A 20638-nucleotide genomic window follows, 5' to 3' on the forward strand; every position below is an offset into this window, starting at 1 on the left:
GCCAGACAGGGGATGGGTGTAGTCGAAAGACCAGACTTGACCTTCATGACAAAAGTCAACTCCAGATTCCACAGGGAACAAAAAATCCATCTCCCCTCCTTTTGCCCCAAACCAGAGCACCCTAGGGAAAAATCCTGGCACACCCTAGATCTACACAGAGCCCTACGGATATATGTTAAATGCATGTCCTCAATAAGGACATCAGACTCCCTGTTCATCTCCATCACAGCAGCTAATCAGGGCAAAAAGATGTTCAGGGCAGTCATTAGCTACACAATCATACAACGCATAATTGAAGCGTACTGATCCAGCCATCTGCAATTACCAACAAGCATAATGGCGCATTCAGTAAGAAACACGGCCACCAACGCTGCCCTAGACAGACAGGCGTCAGTAGAAGAAATGTACCATCCTGTCACATGATCTTCAATCTCCATGTTCATAAGACGTTACAGGATGAATACCACATCCTGAGCAAACCAAGCATTCGGAAGGAGGGTGTTACATAATGTTGTAGATGCTTAAGAGCTTCCAACCCATGCAGAAAGGTGCCATTTTTGGACACCCCACATTTGAAGATGCCCTCCCCGCTCAGAGTGAGAATGAACCTTGGTTACTTACCATGATGGTTCCTTCTCTCTGAGGAAGGGAAGGCATCTTCCCACCTGGTCTTATGCATGCAGGGAAAAGGCTAACAGGTATTTTTCTTAGCTTTCCCTCATATGAAGATATGGGGACCAGTCCACAAAACATGTGCTGGATTAAAATATTGTTAGTCTTTATGGTGTCAAAAGACTCAAGTTTACATTTCGCTTTTATAGGAAAGAGAGGGGTTACAAATCTATTCTGAGCATCTGGTTGTGGTGGGTTTTCTGGGCTGTGTGACCGTGGTCTGGTAGATCTTGTTCCTAACATTTCGCCTGCATCTGTGGCTGGCATCTCCAGAGGTGTATCACAGAGAGAAGTCTGTTACACACAGTGTCTAGTGAGAAGGAAATGTTTAGTGGGGTATATATTGCCCATGTCCCAGGTTGGGGAACCAATCAGTAAGTGTTTGGGTGGAATTTGCTATGCAAAGGTGTGATTGAGTGCATTGTATTGCGGGTGAGGTTATCAGTCCAAGTACATTGTTAGTCACATTCTGAGCATGTCATACTTTAGATTAATGGTGGGGGGAGTAAGGTCTATAAAATAGATATTAAAATATTTAAAGTACATTAAAAACAGCAACAAGTACCAAAGGACAAACACCATCTCAGAGAAAACAGCTGGAGAGAAGTGAAAGTGGACGCTCTTCTTCCTGCATGCTAGCAAAATCACAGATAATTTCTCCCCTGCTATAGTATCCAAAACTGTGCTCTGTTTCTATGAATAGAAAGAGCGATATAGTTTCTAATAGTTATATAATTGGATTCTAAGTTTCAAGAGTAAAGTTATGTTCTGGTTAACTTCTATAGCTTGGAAAGTTTTAAAGTAGTCAATGGGAGCAACCCACGTTATTCAGAGCTTTTGTTGCCGTCAGAGCTTTTATTGCTGTAGTCTGGAAGGGCATTGATGGGAAAAAATCAAGAGTAAGGCTAGGTGTCAGGCTCATACATATAATTGTAATTAAGACTATGGTTAATAAGCCAACTTCAGTTCCTGGTATGGCAGACTGAAACTAGGGATTATAAGGGGAAACGACGACACACAACCAATTTAACTGTGTTTTGGTGCTAAGTGTGAACTAAACTTCTGATTCAGTCAGTACTTTCTCACATAATGAGGAAAAGAGTGGGTCTTAAATTTGCTTTTAATCTCTCATCTCTCCTCCCTCCAAGGCAGCAAATAATCTGCATCAAGCCCTGAACCTACAGATCATTTTTCAGACTATGAAATTGCTATATAGCTGCTCTGTGTGTGGTTAGCACACAGTTGGTTTATACCTGTTTTGTTCCCCAATTCTTAGGTTCAGTTAACAGACTTTGAAAACTCTGCTTATGTTGTTTTTGTGGTGCTGCTGACCAGAGTAATTCTTTCCTACAAACTGGATTTCCTCATTCCTTTGTCCAAGGTAAGAATAACATTTTATCTGTTTCTGTAAAGTTGAATATAGTATAGTATATTAGTAATAATATAACAGTATATTAATAAGATAATAGTATTATCAATAGTACTATTGATAATAGTATATTAATAAGATTGCATTATCTTATTTGGCCACTTCTGAAAATAGGAGCCCTGTATCAAGCTCCTTTCTTTTTCTCATCATTTTCCCTGTGACATGATTACTCATCATGCCATGACATCTCAGAGGAAACTGTGACATAACCTGGGGGAAGTCAGTGAGAACTTGCCCTAGTGAATGCCATTCTGGGAAGAAGTCCTTTCCCAAAAGGTAACGTGTAGCATGTCTTTAGAAGAGATCTTCTAGACGCACACTTTCCAAAGATGTCAGATCATGGCATATTTATGCAATATTTAAGATCAAATTACCTAATGCCACCGTTTTGAATGTGTGATATTTTAAAAGTTTCTCATAGGTCAATGCAGCTAATTCTGTTAACCATCTGTTTCAAGGTGTAAATTATTGTTGGAAGCTGTGGACTTATACCGTATATACTCGAGTATAAACCGACTTTTTCAGCACATTTTTATGCTGAAAAAGCCCCCCCTCGACTTATACTCGAGTATATACAGTAATTCCAAGATGGCGGCCGGAGTTGGGGCTGCCTTGGGGATCCGGTAAGCATGTTGCTGCTTTTTTTCTAACTTATCAGAGAACCATAAAAACAAGCTGTAAGGACAGCCTGCATAGCATTACAACTAAGGGATGTGTGTGTGTTAAAAGAAACCAAGGCATTTCTCTCCTAAAGGTTTTTGATGCATTGCATTCTAGATGAATACAATTCTTCATACAGTAGTTTACTGCTAAATACTGATGTTACTGAAGACAAAGACTTTCTTTGGAGCAAAGTTTAGGCTGGCATGGCTATGAATCCCAGAATTATTCTACATTTGGAGGAAAACATTGGTTCCTTTGTGTTCCTAGAGTGCTGGAAAGCTGCTCATCCCTAATGCAAACTCTGTTAAGCAACTCTATCTCACCTTGCTCCCAAATCTTCTGTTTTTAGCTGCTACTGAGTCAAGTTCGAAGGCTTATACTCAAGTCAATAAGTTTCCCAGGTTTTTTGTGGTAAAATTAGATGCCTCAGCTTATATTCGGGTTGGTAATAAAGATACTTGTTTTTTGCTATCTGAGAATTTTTCGGCTTTTGGACAAAGAAAGGTAAAAAGACCAAATAAGAAAAATATTATTTGCTTATTATCAATGATGCTAATTTGTTCTTTATCAGGACTCTTGTGATATTTTTCCTTAAATCTCCCATCTTCCAGGAATTTGTTGTAGATGAACATTTTTTAATTTTATACTTGAGACCAGGCAGGCAATGGCAAAACACCACTGAATGTCTCTTGCCTTGAAAACCCTACACGGTTGCAATAAGTCTGATGTAACTTGATGGCAAAAAAGACTCTGCCAGCAGAAACTTGCTTATTTGGGTTACTGTGTCTTGGCAATGAGAAAGAAAAGGTTGAAGCTGAAGAATTTCACATATCTATTTAAAATAGCCATCCTATGTTGTGGGCCACATTTAAAATAGAGGTGTTCTGTTTTAAATCAAAAGTGATTAACTGTGAGGTAGACAGTCTTTTAAATAGAACCAAAATTGGGGGTGGGGGAGATCTTAGCAAATATGAAACTCTTGGCTTTCTTGAGTATTTCTCTCCTCTCCCCTATTTGGAATTACTTTCCTGTTTCAAGTTCAATTTCAGTAGGGTGTTCTGATTTCTTTGCTTCATTGTTCTTAATGTACTGACCTGTAGCCATATGAGATTTTGTCGCCACAGTGGGAGGAGCTCCTCAACCCTGATGTTGCCCTTGGACCTTAAGATGTATGGAGGAAGCCCTGTTTTAGATGCTGCTCAAAATAAGTAAGGTGGCACATGGCAGCAAAGAATACAATACCCTAAATGGTGTACACTGACAGGAACTCCCTACTTAGGGTTACTGGGGTTAGATTGCTGGGATGGGGAGAATTTTTCTTTGTGAACATTTTTTTAATTATTGTTCTGATTGTTCTTTATTTCCCTTTAAACAGCTGCTTGTCGTATCTTGCCATTTTACAATTTAATGGGTTTAATCTTTTAACTACTAGGCAGCATGCCAGTTCACTAGTTGGTTGATTGGTTCAGTAGACATGTTACAGTGAACCAAATAAAGCATGCGTGTGTGAAAAACCAACTTTGGTTGATGATTCCTACGGAGGAACTGTGGGAACTTGTCTTTGTTTATAAGAGCCTGCAGTTGTCTTCATCTCTTGAGGGCAGATGACGTTATTCGTTAGGCAGAACCTTTTGGTCTTTAAAAACAAGTCTTAAGGGGCAGCAATCTTATGTGGTATCACCTCATTTATTAAAAAGTATGAACCAGACAAGAGCACAGCTCACTTTTTCAACAGTTTGGCAAAGGATTGCTTCAAGCATTTGTATCCAAATTCCTCAAAGACCATGTCAATTCTAGCTGCTTAATGCCAGGTTCCTTAAGCCCTGAGAAGCATGTGCTTTTCAGATACTTCAGAAGCCTAGTTCTCCACCTTCATTTTTAGTTGAGATACATTTAGGACAACAACATATGACTTGATGAACCTTCCCTTTTTTTATACATACACATTCCCAACCCCTCGCCTTCCCCAGTGCATGCATATATTTTTCCTTTTGTAGATTTGTCATGTTGCTAAGCTATGAGTCACTATACTGTTCTCATGTAGCTACAAAAAAGCCCAATGGGAACACATCTGGAGGGAATTTTCAGCTAATACTTTTTGATATGCAGTACTCGCTTTCTGCAGAAATCCCAAATGGACACATAAACGAAGTGATGTGACGTGTATCTTTTGAAACATCGGAGCTCTTGGTCTTAATTATAACTGTTCATATAAATACATTATTCTCCAGCCTCACTTTTTCTAGCACAGTGTTTAAGAATAGAATTCTTGGTTTCATAATGATAATTTGGGAGCTGTGTCCAGCAGGACTCTGAAGAGGCCACGTAACAGTTTTCTGCATAAATAAATGCACTTTTACAAAACCACAGGGAAAGTTGTATTTCTCAATTAGTAATGTACTTTAGTTCAGTGGTTTTCAAACCTTCACGGAATCTGTCCCAAATGAGCCTGTTGGATTTTCTGTGTCTTACAAAGATCTCAGGGGGATGTTGTAGACTTTTTCTTGGGCCATGCTCTCTTTAAAAAAAAAAGTCTCTTAAGCAGGATATATTAGGTTCCCATCTCTTTACCTTAGTAAGGAATTTTGAAAAGCATTACTAAATCCATATAAGTGCACACCTGGGTGAAGAGAAGCCAGTATGAGTTACCATACTGTTTCCTTAAGAGCGTCTGGATAACAGGTGTGATCTTGGAGGTGGTTGTTCATTACATTCTGTTCCAGTTGGTTAGGTACCTTCCTGTGTGATTTCATGCAGGAATTCAGCAGCCCAAGCAAGACCTATGAAATGCAATTTCAGATACTGTATATACTCGAGTATAAGCTGACCCGAATATTAGCCGAGGCATCTAGTTTTTCCACAAAAAACTGGGAAACTTATTAACAGAGTTTGCATTAGGGATGAGCAGCTTTCTAGCACTCTAGGAACACAAAGGAACCACTGTTTTCCTCCAAATGTAGAATAATTCTGGGATTCATAGCCATGCCAGCCTAAACTTTGCTCCAAAGAAAGTCTTTGTCTTCAGCAACATCAGTATTTAGCAGTAAACTAGCATATGAAAAATTGTATTCATCTAGAATGCAACGCACTAATAACCCTTAGGAGAGAAATGCCTTGGTTTCTTTTAACATACACACACACACACCCTAGTTGTAATGCTGTGCGGGCTGTCTTTACAGCTTGTTTTTACGGCTTTCTGGTGGGTTAGAAAAAAAGGAGCAACATGCTTACTGGATCCCCGCAGCAGCCCCAGCTCCAGCCGCCATCTTGGAATTACCGTATATACTCGAGTATAAGCCGAGGGGGGCTTTTTCAGCATAAAAATGTGCTAAAAAGTCGGCTTATACTCGAGTATATACGGTACTCACAGACCTCAACCTCAAACTTTCCTGGAATGCAGTTTAACCTTTTTTCTTTCCTCCCACCCACTCCCCATCATATTAGGTGGATGAAAACATGAAAGTAGCTCAAAAACGGGATGCTGTCCGGCAGGGCATGTTTTATTTCAGGAAAGATATTTCTAAAGGTATGTTGCTGCTTGTTTGCAGTCTGATTTCCTGGGCACCAAGTGTAAAATGAAAAGAAAAAACCCCAACCTAATTACCTTGTCTGGTTTCCTCTCCCATTTTATCTTTGAAAAGGCAGTAATGCTGTTGTCGATGGATGTGGCCCAGCTCAGAATGGTACAGAAACAGATGCGGAAGAGTATACCTTAATGAGCATTGATACAATAATCAATGGGAAGGTGAGGAAGGCTTCTCATTTGCACAAAGCAGTAATTGCCTGTAACAACCATGCACAGATGGAGTGTATACATTCACAGTTATGTGTTTGCGCTCATTCAGCTTTTTCCCTGATCCCTTGTGTCCTGGTGCCATCATCCCAATTACTCACCACTTATTTTAGTGTATTAGTAGGGTAACATAGAGTTAAAGCAGACAGAAAGCAATCCTTTGTTTTCCTTTTTGATATGATATTCCCTTAGCTGAGGACAGGAGTAGATGTTACAGTCCACCTCACCTAGCAAATATTTTCAGTTATTAAAATGAAAACCACTTTGAGAAGATTTGTGTTTTAAAGTGGCATACAAATTCACTGTATCCTTTTGACATCATCATGAGGAAAGATTTGAGCATGTTTCCTTAAGGTGTTACTACAGGATTTGTGTATCATTATATTTAAAAGGAATGGTGATTAATGTAAAGCAGACACTTCACCCGTTTTTTTTCCCACAGGAAGGTGTATTTCCTGGCTTAATTCCAATTTTAAACTCTTACCTTGAAAACATGGAAGTGGACGTGGATACAAGATGCAGCATTCTAAACTACTTAAAACTGATCAAGAAGAGAGCATCAGGTATGTAAACATTTAGATGTTGCTTAGGATTTTTAAAAATGGTAAAACAAGAGCCGGTATGGTGTAGTGGTTAAAGTGCTAGACTTCCTGTGGGATGAGTGAATGCATATGTGAATCCCTACAGGAAGTATTTAGCTGTGGTGGTCCACTCTGAGGTCACTGAGCACCATTCTTCCATAGTTTGCATTGGATGCAGGTTTTAAAGTGGCATATAAATGGCCCACCCACCCTAGCTGAGGGAGGGAGGGGGAGGGGTGGCATGCAAGGAAGGGGGAGGGGGCTGGCATCTGGACATGGCCCACCCACCCTAGGAGAGGGCGGGGGAGGGGCCCCAGCATCTGGACATGGCCCACCCACCCTAGCTGAGGGACGGGGAGGGGTGGCATGCAAGGGAGGGGGGAGGGAGCCTGGCATCTGGACATGGCCCACCCACCTTGGCGGAGGGAGGGGAAGGGGTGGCATGCAAGGGAAGGGGAGTTAGGGGTGGCATGCAAGGGAGAGATTCACACCCTTGCATGCCACCCCTCACTCACTCCCCTCCCCCAGTGAGGATTTCCTAGGGTTAGGGTTGTTTCTTCTTCTCCCTAACTGACTGACTGAAAGGGCTAAAATTGCATTCCAAGGGCAACACTACATACGTCAATGTACACAAAGCCACACAGATGCCAGGCCCCCTCCCTCCCCTCCCTTTCATGCCACCCCTCCCTCCCCTCCCCCCCTCCCCCCCCTGCCCTTGCATGCCCTCCCTCCCTTCCCATAGCTAACATTTGGCATTTGAGTGGGTAAGACAAAATTGTAATCCCAAGGGACCTTCTATGGAAGAAATTGGCATCTACGAGCATAGATGAGAGACTTTTATTTCTTATTTAAAAAACTGTATTCTTCGACGAGTTGCCAAACAGGCTAGAACTTAACTATGAGATATCTAAAGTTCTTGTATTTGCCAAATCATGGAGATGCTATAATTGAAAATTAATGGCCAGTCAGACAGTTTAATGGCTACTCAGACAGTTTAAATATCTAGGCATCTTATTTAGCTATAATGGATCCCGGTTGCCACACTGCAATTCTGCATCAGTTATAGCCAACTTAAATGCATCAGCCATTGTCCACTTTTTCTATAATAGAGAGAACCAATTTTACCCCACAGCACTGAAAGTCTTCAATGCAAAAATAGGTTCTCAATTGCTATTTGGCACCCCATTATGGATTAATGCTGTTAACCATTCTTTGAACAGCATTCAATCAAAAATTTTGCACAGAGTTTTGGGAATACCTAATTGTGTTTCATACACTGCCTTGTGCATTGAAAAAGGTCAGCGTACATTTGAAACCATGGCGTGGTTGAGGACATTTAACTTTTAGCTATGTATTCACTATAATACAGACTCCTCTAGTTTAATTTTTCAGACGCTCACTGAATCTCGCTATTCAAATTGGTTAGCCCTCACTGATGGTAAAATTAATGCCATAAGTCGGACTATCTGTTGATGCGCTTTGTGTTCTCTCTTCCTCTGAAGTTTGTAACAGAATCAAAGGCAGACTCTGTGGTCCCTTCTGCACATGTAGAATAATGCACTTTCAATCAACTTTCACAATAGTGTGCAAGTGGATGTTGCTATTCCGCACAATAAAATCCAGCTGCAAAGTGCATTGAAAGTGGATTGAAAGTGCATTGTTCTGAATGTTTGGCAGGGGCCTCCAGAGTTGGATGTCCAGAATCTGTTTAATGCAGCTTTCAAGACCTTCTGATCCATAGAGCTGGACTTCCTGATATTGTAAAGCTGTCTTGTTTATAGACACTTCTAATCTAGCCATATGTGAAGACATACCGGTAGCTAGTTTCTTATAATGGAGCTTTGTTGTGGTGTTAATCTGTAGGACTTCTTAGTATAGTTTGTTCCATGTTTTATTAGTGATTCTGGGATTGGTTTGATGGGTTTTCCTTTTTTAAAAAAATGTATTTGGAGTTTATAATTTAATTTTAAACTATGTAACCCTATTTTTGAGATCTCTGTGTTATCAATATTTATGTGATGCCAGTAAAGATGATGGAATGGAATGGAATGGAATGGAATGGACAGAACTGTAACCTTCAGTTAGGCTTTGACTATAAAACAAAAGGTATTCATTTACAGCACATGAGAAAACAGGAATTTCTATTCTGTGACCTTTTCAGGAGAACTGATGACAGCTGCTCGATGGATGCGAGAGTTCATCGCAAACCACCCAGACTACAAGCAAGATAGTGTGATCACGGAGGAAATGAATTACAGCCTGATTTGGCGGTGCAATCAGATTGCACAGGAGCAAGTAGAGTGCCCTGAGCTGCTTGGAATCTGCATTAACAAAGTAAAATACACTGGGACTAAAACTGACGCCTTTTGATGGAAAGGCTTTCTGCCAGGGTGAGAGGTGTAAAACATTATCTGTTGAAGCACTATAGACCGTACTGTGAAAAACCTGCAATTTCTTAGTATGAAGACCAAAAATGGTTCTTCTGTATTACAAGATGGGCCAACCTCCCTAAATAGTCTCTTAAAGGTTCCTAAAACAGGTGTATTCTTATATTTAAGGTTTATATTGTATACATGTAAATAGTAAAATATTTTTTGATTTAACATCAACATATTTTAATAACATTAATACTGAAAGTCATTGTGAACCAGCCTGTAACTTTTGTATGTGCTTATTCTGGGATGGGGTAGGGGAAGGTGCACAACTTTGTAAAGGTACTGTAATGGCACTTGTATATTTTTCAGCATTCCAGACTTCGAATGTTTACTGTGACTTCTGTTCTCCCCTAAAGAATATACTGCATTTTTTAAAAACAAAAAGTTCAGTGCCTGATTCACATTTTTTTCCTGCTATGAGAATCTGACGCAATTACGACCTTAGTGTTGACACTGACAGACGTTTCATAGGAATCAGATTTGCAGTCAACCAGCCTGCTGCTAAAACTTGGAATTAAGTAGATTTTCATCTCTGCTGTCAACGAGATAAAATAATCTTTAATTCAAAGAACTTCTAATTATCTAAAATTAGAGGGCAACCAGCATATTCCTGCACTGCTTGTTTTTACCCTTGCTCCATATCTGTGTCACCTTAGTTTTATCTGATCATCTCAGTAGTATGAAGCAATAGGTATACATACTTGATTTTTGATAGCTGGAGGCTTTAGGATAGGTTTCTTGGGTGCAGAAAAATACATTGACATTTCAAGGGCAAATCATTTTTAATATCACCATATCCTTTTGTAGTCAGAACCGATAATGCACTTCCTTTTTTAAATTATTATCAATCTGATGAGCTTGCTCAGTCTTTTTTTTTCGTATTTTTTTCCCCCTGATGTAAAAGTTGAGGTCTTGTGCATGGCCAGCACGAAGATTCTTCCCAGAAGCATACAAATATCTTTGCCTCCTTTGTACTGATAACACAATATGTGTTATCCCCACTAAAGCATCCCAAATTAAAGTGTCCACAGGCATAGGAGCCAGAATAATACTTTTATTTCGCACATAGTAAAAATTGGGAGCCTCTGTCCAGCTGAGTTTCTGACTCAACCCAAGTCACTTGAGTGTTGCCCAAAAATAAGAGATTAAGCAATCTGTAGGAGAATACGCAGCGTACCAGTAACAGACAAGGAGGATGGTAAATTTCAATTAAGTTCGTTGTTGTTTTTTCCTGTGACACCACTAAGTGTTCTCCTTATTTCGTAGAATCTACATCTTCTCTAGCATATTTCTAGAGGAATCATGGAATTCACTGATCCTTCTGGAAATCAGGAGGCTGGAGTTTAAAGGAACTGTATAGAATTTAAAACTAAGACAATGGTTGCGATTGTACATAGAACCTGAGGTTTAGGAGACTTTTTAATATTAGCTGCCTACAAAGTCAGAGTGGCTTACTGTATGATAGATTATGACGTACATAATAACAAGCATATATTAATACCTTAAGGTGTAATGATTTCTTACCAAAAAATGTTAAAAGTCAGTGTAACTGCCTAACAGTATGCCTGTAGAGATAATAGAATGTGCAGTGTTTATAGGTGTGCTTTAGGGAAATGCTTGTTCCAGGTTGTAAATGGAGTGACACAGGATCACTAATCTGTGGAATGAATAAATAAAATTTGAACTACATCATCTTGAGCGTAATGTCAATTTATAGTAATTTTTTTCCCCACAGAAGTCAATAGCAAATAAATTGGAGCTTTAGAGGCTAGCATGATGCCATAATAGAGCTTGCTGTTCATCTGCTTTCCCCCCTACATGCCACCTCGCTGCATTGGTTGACTTTTGAGGTGAACAGATTCATAGCTGTAAAACTGAACTACGAAGCTTGTTTAAGGAAAGTAAGTCAATTGGGGACTCCCCTCCTAATTAATCCAGGAGAAATTGTACCCAGTCAATACCATGAGCAGAAAATGTATTTGTGGGAATGTTTCGGGAAGGGTGGGCTGCAACAGTAGGCGGTTCAACCTGACATGACATCAGGTGTGGGGATCAGGGGGGCGGGAGCAGGAGATCAGGTGTCTGGGTGGGAAAAATAAACTGATCCTGCTCCCACGGTGTTTGCACGGTAGCAGATTCAGTGCGGGATTTTTGAAAATCCCGGATGAGGGAAATATCGCGGGGCAAACCTACTTGAAGACCAGGAACCATGCAAACTTCTTGGCCAAATCGGATATTTCTCTTGCTCAGCCCAGGATATTTGGACCATGCAGAAACAACCTCAGAGGTGGTTCGCCATTGTCTTCCTCCATGTCCTGGTATTTCTTGAAGGTCTCCCATCCAAATACTTGCCAAGGTTGAGGCCGAGAGCATGTGACTGGCTCAAGAGCATCCAGTCAGTTGCCAGGGCAGTGGAATTCAAACCTGGGTTTCCCAACATTTTACATTGCTCTGGCTAAAATGTACCGTTGATTTTAAAATATATATATTCTTGTTTCCCTATCTTGTAGCCAGTGGAGGGATTCAAATAACTTGACAACTGGTTGTTTGCAAGTACCATTTTAACAACTGGTTCTGCCGAAGTGGTGCGAACCTGCTGAATCCCACCACTGCTTGTAACTATGATAAACCTGACTGCATAATGTTATAGATGACTGTTGCATGCAAAAACTCTTAATTTGGCTGAAATCTCAACTGCTTTGTGACTTGGACTTCAATTGTATGCAATTCATTCATTGTCAGAAAAGACATTAGAACTTCCAAAAGAGACATCAAAATGGAAATGTAATGGCTGTGAGCGTGATGTGAGGACCTGTTTATTTTGATTGCGCACAGAATTTCTACACTAAAAATGTGAGAAAACTTGTGTGCAAATATTCTGTGTGTGTATGTGTCAATATGTGTTAGTTGTATACAACCAGTGATCCTGATTAGGTAGACACTAATATGGGAAGGAGCCTGGCCTGGAAAGGTGATACTTCACACAATTCTACAATCTGTCTAGGAACAGATTTTAGGATGGAATTTTTCAGAAGATGTATGGGACCCACCTGCTGAAATAATGCCAATTCATTGTCCCTTTGCAACTTCTGTCCTCTTCAACATCCGCTTCCTCTTATTCCATGAAGATGATGCTCTATTCATATACAGGGCTAACACAATTCTGTAGAAGCCCAAAGCAGCAGCTGGCTCACAGGTTGACTAATGCAATTTCATTTATTTGCCTGGCAAGGCATAACTTGTGCTGTCTTGCAGTTGACAATTCATTAGAACCAGTTACAGTCCTTCATACTTGACTCTGTTGTAATTGTATGTTAAGTGGATTGTGTTGAGTGATTCTTTGTCCGATGAGCTCTGCCGCTATAATGCTTACTTTCTGGTTTTCCAGTGAAAGTTTTTGCAATTTCAGCACAATATTCTTTACCTGCACAATGTCCTAGGAGGGGTGCCAAAGTTGTGCTTAATCAGTGCGATGGGCTATAAGGTCAAGACCTAACTGAGCCAGCTTCTTGAGAATTGGTTCCCCTAATATAATTTCAGTGACCTCTTGACTGCGGGATTTAAAGAGGATATGACATATTAAGTAGCTGTTAGTGTTTGTGTTTTTGTTACACACAGTTGTCAACATACTAGGTTGCTTAGTAGTCTGTTGTCAGTTCTTAAACATTGGTTCAGGCTTGAGCCTAGCAGAAATCATGAAAGCTTTTTTTCTCTGAGACCCTGAGGTTAAGATGACTGTAACTTCAAAAAGTGAGATAAGCTGTCACAAGTGCTGGTCAGACCATTAGGCTTAGAAGTTTCAAGACCAAAAAAAAATCCAGGAGGGAGTTTGGCCTAGGCCCATGGTGGTGAACCTATGGCACTCCAGATGTTCATGGACTACAATTCCCATCAGCCCTGCCAGCATGGCCAATTGGCTGATGGGAATTGTAGTCCATGAACATCTGGAGTGCCATAGGTTTGCCACCACTGGCCTAGGCATTCCATCTCATTAGTGCAAGAACCCATGGGTGAGGGAAGGTGCTTGCTTAATTAGGTCTAACAGCTGCAAAGTACAAGGCCTCATGACCAAAACTCATCACACTGGTAGGGACTGCAACATCAATCACTGGCCCTCCATTTGATTGGTCAACTAGAATCATGCCAATGGGCATAAGGAAATATTTTTTATTATAATTTTGCCCTTTGTCTAACTTTGGGACACCTCTTAATTCTTGGTTGGTAAGGTTGGCCAGAGCATCTGTTTTGGATTTTGGACTTCAAAACTTCTTTGGATTCAATCTTGCCAGGTAACATATGGATTTAGAGAACCACAGCTCCTTAATGTGCTTAAGTTAGGTATATTGCATCATTATTTTATCCTTGTTGGCTGCTCTTGTATATTCCTGCATATTCTTTTAATATACTTTAATTATATCTTATGGTGCTCTTGAGTTCTGAGGCTTCAATCTGAATCCAGTACTTTAGCTCCTATTGGCTACAGTTACCAGAACATGGTTTTCTGAAATTCACCTTGCAAGTATTCTACCTTACAAGCCTGATGTCTTAATCTTAGACCTAGAAGGGCAACCAACTTAGTCTTTGGTCTCTGGCTGGTGGGTTAGTTAAAGGGACTGGTGGTATCATTATCCTGGGGTTTTGAGGAGTGACTCAGTACTTGGTGATTTTGCCTTGGACCAACCCATTACTCTTAAGGAGGCTTCTATAAGTCTTTGACAACAGCTAGCAAGGCATGGATGGTTACAAGTTTTTTCTTCATTTGGCCCCCATTTATAGCGGGGGCACTTATTTATTTAAAACATCTCACTTTACCTCCTCAGATTCAAGGTGGCTAACAGTGTAGCACCAGACCTCAAGGAGACAAAAATATCAGCCCAATCAACAAGAATATTCAAAAAAATGTTCAAACTGAAAACACAGAAATGTAAACTGCACTTTTAAAATCACACAGAATTTCAATATTTATATATATAATATCACACAAAAAGATAAGACCTTGCAGCATTCAAGATTAAAAACACAGCATTAAAAAGAACACAGCCAAAGCAGCTGAAACAGTTCATCTTCTACTACACCTATAAAATTAAATTACGTTCAATAAATGAGAGACTTGTGACAACTGGCAGATTTGTATTTTCATAGGAAGTTCAGCTTGTCAGTCATTTCTGCTCGACCCTTGGTCAAGACACAAAGCAGAATTCCCTTTTGCTATTCTAGGTGCTGATAATACTTCAGAGTTTCCAGATGGTGGCAGCAATGCTTTCTCAATAGTAAAAGTGACTACCTTCTCAATCTCAAAGCGACAAGTGCAAGGGAGCCTGATCTCAAAATTACATAAGTGATGAGTACTTTAAAGAAAAGAACACATCAGGAACCATTTCTGTTTGTCATTCTGGTTTTAATTTTCATCATCGTGATGTTTCATTCATAAAATGGGGGACGCTATTAAAGCAAAAACTCGAAGCTTTACTAGAGATTGGGAAATGTCCTGAAAGCTGGGCATCATCTGTTCAATATTGCCTGAAATGAAGGTCCTAAAGAAGAAGAGAAGAGTTTGGATTTATATCCCTCCTTTCTCTCCTGCAGGAGACTCAAAGGGACTTACAATCTCCTTTCCTTTCCCCCTCACAACAAACACCCTGTGAGGTGGGTGGGGCTGAGAGAGCTCCGAAAAGCTGTGGTCACCCAGCTGACGTGTATGAGAGTGCACAGGCCAATCTGAATTCCCCAGATAAGCCTCCACAGCTCAAGTGGCAGCGCAGGGAATCAAACCCGGTTTCTCCAGATTAGAATGCATCTGCTCTTAACCACTACACCACTGCTGCTCTCTAGAGAGTGAAGTAAGGCTGACCAGTCAGTTTGGAAAGTTGTATGGGAAGTGTGGGTATTTTTCTGACCTCTTCCAAAACTTTCAAGTTCCCCCTGTATGATGATTGTATATGTCCTCCTGTCCCTCCCAATTTCATTCTATGGTGCTGCAGTGGCAAAGTGACTATGTGTAGGTGCAAGAAATAGCAGCAAAGTGTGCCTACAATACCAATCCACAAGTTGCATTTCCCCACATAATTCTGTATTCCAAATAGGACTGCCGATCTCCAGGTGACGGCTGGAGAGCTGCTGGAATTACAACTGATCTTCAGTTGACAGAGATAGTTCTCCTGGAGAAAATGGCTGCTTTGGAAGGTGGACTCTATGGCATGATGCCCTGTGGAGTCTCTTCCCTCCCCTAATGCCACCCTCCCCAGCCTCAACCTCCCAAATCACCAGGAATTTCCCAACCTGGAGATAGCAACCCTAACTCCAAAGAAAAGTCCAGATTGCCTGTGGTTGGTTTAACACTCCTCTAAAGCATTGTGAATCTTCCTCCTTTAGTACTGCAGGTCAGTCCTAGGGATCGGTCACTGATATGTTTGCCGACTGGAACATATCTAGAGCTTAATTTGATGTTCTGTACATGCGAGTTCTTTCCTTTTCCCCACCTTCGAGGCTGGAGCAAAATGTCAAATGTATCAAAACCCGTTCTCTATTTCTTTTGTTTTAATTACACTTGTGGGAGCTCAAAAGTTTTCTCTTGACTTGGGAAAGCGAAAATAAAGAACTACAGAGTAAAAACTACCTCCAGTCCTATGCCACTTGTAGATTTGCATGTGCAAGATTAATAGGCTTTCAGTGGCTGATCTGTTGTCTGGCTAGTCATCTTCCATCCTTCATACGAGTCAGGGGATCCTGTGTGAATGGCCCCGCTAAAGTGAAATAATTTTTTACTGAGCAAGAATGGTCTATTATGAGATTTACCACCATCTCCATGTCTATAAAAAATGGGGAATTGCAAGTGTAAAGGCACAGATCTGGCAAAGAATGGGGCCTAAAGTTTAGGGCCCCAGGAGACAGCAGCCAGTCTTTTAAAAATATATAATTTGCCCTACAATTCCATGGGCTTAGCTGCCTTCCCTTGAGTCATATGGGGAAGAGAGGTTCATGCATTTCTCAGTTTGACAACTCATACTGGAACATATGGACCAGCTTCATGGAAGGGCCTTGTGTGTCTGAAGCCCTGCCAAGTGACAACTGACTGCAGTCCTAAGCAGAGTCACAAGTGGTCTTAGGTGTGACCCTGCTTAGAACTCCACTGTAAAGCTTCTTCTGTAATGTTTAATGTGTGATGGCTGCCTGTTTCAGACACACAATAGTAGTTACATGGTGCCGCAGTTATCTGATCAGGAATCTGTGAACTGCACAGAATATTTAACATTTCTAATTAAAGGATCTCAGATAGCAGTTTTTGTGACTTGTCTCTATTTTAGATCCTGGAAAGCAGCCGTGAGATTCAGTAGTGGAGAACAGGACAGACCAATTGCCTCTCTTGGTATGACAGGATCATAGGATTGTTTTATGTAAACTACAAGCTGTACCAGCAATTAGGGCCAGAACATCTTTTCAAATAAAGTCTCTTAAATTTACTTATTCAAATTATGATAAACATTTTTATTTTGCTCTTCCTCCCAATGAGCTCAGAGCAGCACTCATTTACCCTCAACCCTGACCCCCATTTTATCCTCACACAATAACCCTGATGTAAGAGAGAAGGATAATGTAAAGTCTTACTAAGGAAGAGAAGGAATTTTTTAACAGGTATGGAATATTTCTGTACTCAAGATTGCCTGGAAATTATGGCATATATTCTAGAGGGGCCCCCTCCCAATTTACGTACTTACTAAAATGCACTGCATTTCATGATATGCATTTTTTGTCACTTATCATAAGACATGCTTTTAACTCAGGGACATACAAAATACTTATAATTTTAGTAGTGAGCTGTAATTCTAGATTTAGGAATGTTTGTACATCTGCTAACTGAAAAGCAGTCAAAATCCCTTCAGAAGTGGCAGAAGTGACATAAAAGGCACTAAAGATTACAAACCCCACCCTTCAGAGTTACTCATTCTGTACTATCAGCCAAAAGCTACATATTCTTGCTTATTTCTAAGCTGTTGGAGGCTAACTGTTTTTAACAGAATTTCATTACAAATGGAAGAAAAAAATGCACCCTTCAGCATAGCATAACTTTGTACACAACATTTCCTTTCCTTCTCCTCACACATGTATTCATGTTGGTCTTTGGGGAAGTCTAGATGATCATTCTACAATACATTTTTACCACACACCTATACTGGATTTGTGTTAAATATCATGCTTATAACTTGGCAAGATTATACAGACTGCCAAGCTACTCATGGCTCTGACTGAGAGTGTTTTTGGGGGTGGGTATTTGAAGGATCACCTGCCACTGTCCCTTATATTATATCCCATATTTCTTCCACCTTCCACCTCAAGTCCATATGTGCCTGCTTATTCTATATTGTCAGGTCCAGCTTCTATCTTCTCAGGTCCATTGGACATTAGGTGGGTAATGACAAGAAACAGGATCTTCTCTGGTGGTTCCCTATTTCTAGACTATCTTCTTCAGAGATGGTTCTAAGGCAGCAACAGTGCTCTCCTTTAGGTAGCAGAAAGAACATTCTTATTCTACAAAGTGGTTTATAAGTTTTTATTTCAGTGCCTTCTGCCTGTTCTTGTCTGTTGTATTTTTGTATTGTAATTTTTCTGTGCTTGGTTTTCTTTTTTGTTTTATTCTATTGTGAAGTATGTTAGGGACCTTTTAAACAGAAAGGAAAGACACACATTTTAAAACCTTTTTTTAAAAATTGCACATTTTATATTTATAGTTAGGACTGTCAGGCTGATTCTGCATGGGCCAAAAACAGCAGTGTGAAAATGGTGTGAAAATGGTGCAAAAGGGTTTTAAACGGTGTAAAAGGGTTTATACTGTTTTCACACTGTTTTCACACCGCTGTTTTTGGCCCATGCAGAATCAGCCTCAGATTTTTGATTTTTTTAAAAATTCTGGCCTTAAAGACAGAAACACCTGGGCTCCCTAAGGTGTTCTCAAAGCATCTTCATTTATTGAATTGAGGAAAGCAGATCGTGTTATCTATCAATCTTATTTCATCTCATACATCCTCCAAGGAGCTCAAAGCCATACAAACAACTATCCCTACTCAAGTTTACCCTCACAACAACCATGTAAAGATGGTTGACCCATGTTCACTCAGTGAATTTCATGGCTGAGTGAGGAGCTGAACCCAGCTCTGTCCAGTCCTAGTCCTCTGAATACTACACCACACAAGCTCTCAAGTGATTTGCTCAAATGTGTCACAATGCTCAAAAATAAAATGTTCACTGTTCTTTTTTGTGCAGTCTTAGAGGTATAAGATTCCTATCCAGTAGGAATTGTATCCAAAGGAAATTTTCCATTCTGTCTTGGAGCAGGTCAGAAGTGCCACTGACGTGCCAGAATATATGGCCACTCTCTGTTCTTCGTTGAATATGTAAAACCGCCCCAAGGAATTTTCTGCCCCAGTTCTTTATAGAACAGCCAGCTAAGAAACTGCGATCAGCCAGGTTCAACGGAATGTTGTTTGACACGGAAGCAAGTGAGGGATGACAAAGCAAAAGGGCAGATGTGCCCAGCTCTGAGGTCACATGCTACACTGAACATTGGTCTGCTGTTTTCTGCACACAAGGACCCCAGGAACAGAATAGGGGAGGCTTTGGGGGCTAAGAGGGAAGTGCTAAAATTGCCCTTTATGAATGGAAATCCTAGCACTTGTGGAAATATACATCTGGATCCAAGACAAAAGCAAGTAATCTAATTTTTCATCAGTAGAACTTGTCAGCCCAAAATCCTGGACTGAACCTAGATGGCTGTACTCTGCCATAACTCAGTTTTTTGAAACTAGAGAGACTGCTGTATTTTTAATTTCCTGTTGGCTAGCTCTGCCTTTGGCCACAGGGTTGCACATATCTTTTCGTAAACACAAGCAACGTTTCTTAAGTGATTTATCTTTTAGTTGCTGTCATACTGATTGCATTCTCTCCATTATCATTTTTCATCTGAAGCTGGAGTAGGAAAATAAACTTTGCAATATTTCCTGCCCTAGGGTTCTGTTCTTGAGTTGCAACTGGCCCCAGTTCCTTACTGTGTATTTCTATACCAGTCATAAAAGCGAGGTTGGACTGGGAAGTTCAAGTGACCCAAGGGCAAGCTGTGCTGGGTGACTTCTCTGGCATGAATGACCGCTACAGGTGCCCCAGTAAGTGGCCCACTGCTCCCTTCTGTACAGCCTCACCAAATGGTGGCAGAGGGGAAGAAGGTTACTGGTGAGCTGATACTTATCATACTGGCTATGTTTACGACTATGAGAATTTTGTGTTACCTTAGTAAACTCTACTAATTGGCTAGAAGTAGACTTGATGTAAGCACAAATGTTTGTCAACATGTGTACTTTGTTTATACCCCGCTTTTCTCCTCAACTCTAACAGATTACATTTTCCCCTTCTCCATTTTATCATCACAAACCTTTGAGGTAAGTTAGACTGAGAGAATGTGCCTGCCCCAAGGTCACCCACCAAACTTCGATGGCAGTGCAGGGATTTGAACCTGGATTCCCCACACACGAATCTGGCATTCAGAGCACTGGTTGCCACTAGTAAAATGTTTACTCAATAATAAGCCCCACTTTCTTCCCTGAGGCTTATTTCCAAGCAACCATGTACAGAATGGCTGTCTGAGTTGTGACTACCTTGTGCTGGACTGGGATGAGGTGAAATAGGCCTAGTAAATAACAAGGACTCACCCCCCCCCTCCTCCAATTTTGCTCCTAATCATAGAAAAACGTGTTTAAATAAAATAAGTGAGAGACTTATGAACATTACATTTGCATTGGTGATACAGCGGGTCAAATGGTTATGTTCTGCCTTTTTCCTTATCTAAATGTGATAAAATGATTCTTCTGTAGTTGCTCAAAAAAACAAAAATTACATCACTTAAAAGATGAACTACCTTCAACTACAATAGGAAAACAATTAACACATTTTGGTTGGCTGATTAATTGTATATATCTGCCAGTCTGTGTGTGTGTGTGTGTGTGTGTGTGTGTGTGTATGTATGTGAGAGAGAGAGAGAGAGAGAGAGAGAGAGAGAGAGAGAGAGAGAGTTGTGCGG

The 20638-nt window shown here is 40.5% G+C and overlaps 1 protein-coding gene across 1 annotated transcript in view; it reads left to right on the forward strand.

The window, feature by feature from the left end:
- Window positions 1-11265, forward strand: part of GCLC (glutamate-cysteine ligase catalytic subunit) — a 33077-nt gene extending 21812 nt beyond the window's left edge. Inside the window, exons 12-16 of the mRNA XM_048497180.1 lie at window positions 1949-2053; window positions 6209-6290; window positions 6406-6509; window positions 7000-7120; window positions 9300-11265. Coding sequence (XP_048353137.1) covers window positions 1949-2053; window positions 6209-6290; window positions 6406-6509; window positions 7000-7120; window positions 9300-9508 — 621 coding nt within the window. The 3' untranslated portion in view covers window positions 9509-11265. The remainder of the gene's footprint in view (window positions 1-1948; window positions 2054-6208; window positions 6291-6405; window positions 6510-6999; window positions 7121-9299) is intronic.
- The last annotated feature ends 9373 nt before the right edge of the window (window positions 11266-20638 follow it).

The sequence above is a fragment of the Sphaerodactylus townsendi genome, linkage group LG01 (assembly GCF_021028975.2).
Source record: "Sphaerodactylus townsendi isolate TG3544 linkage group LG01, MPM_Stown_v2.3, whole genome shotgun sequence".
NCBI classification, from domain to species: domain Eukaryota; kingdom Metazoa; phylum Chordata; class Lepidosauria; order Squamata; family Sphaerodactylidae; genus Sphaerodactylus; species Sphaerodactylus townsendi.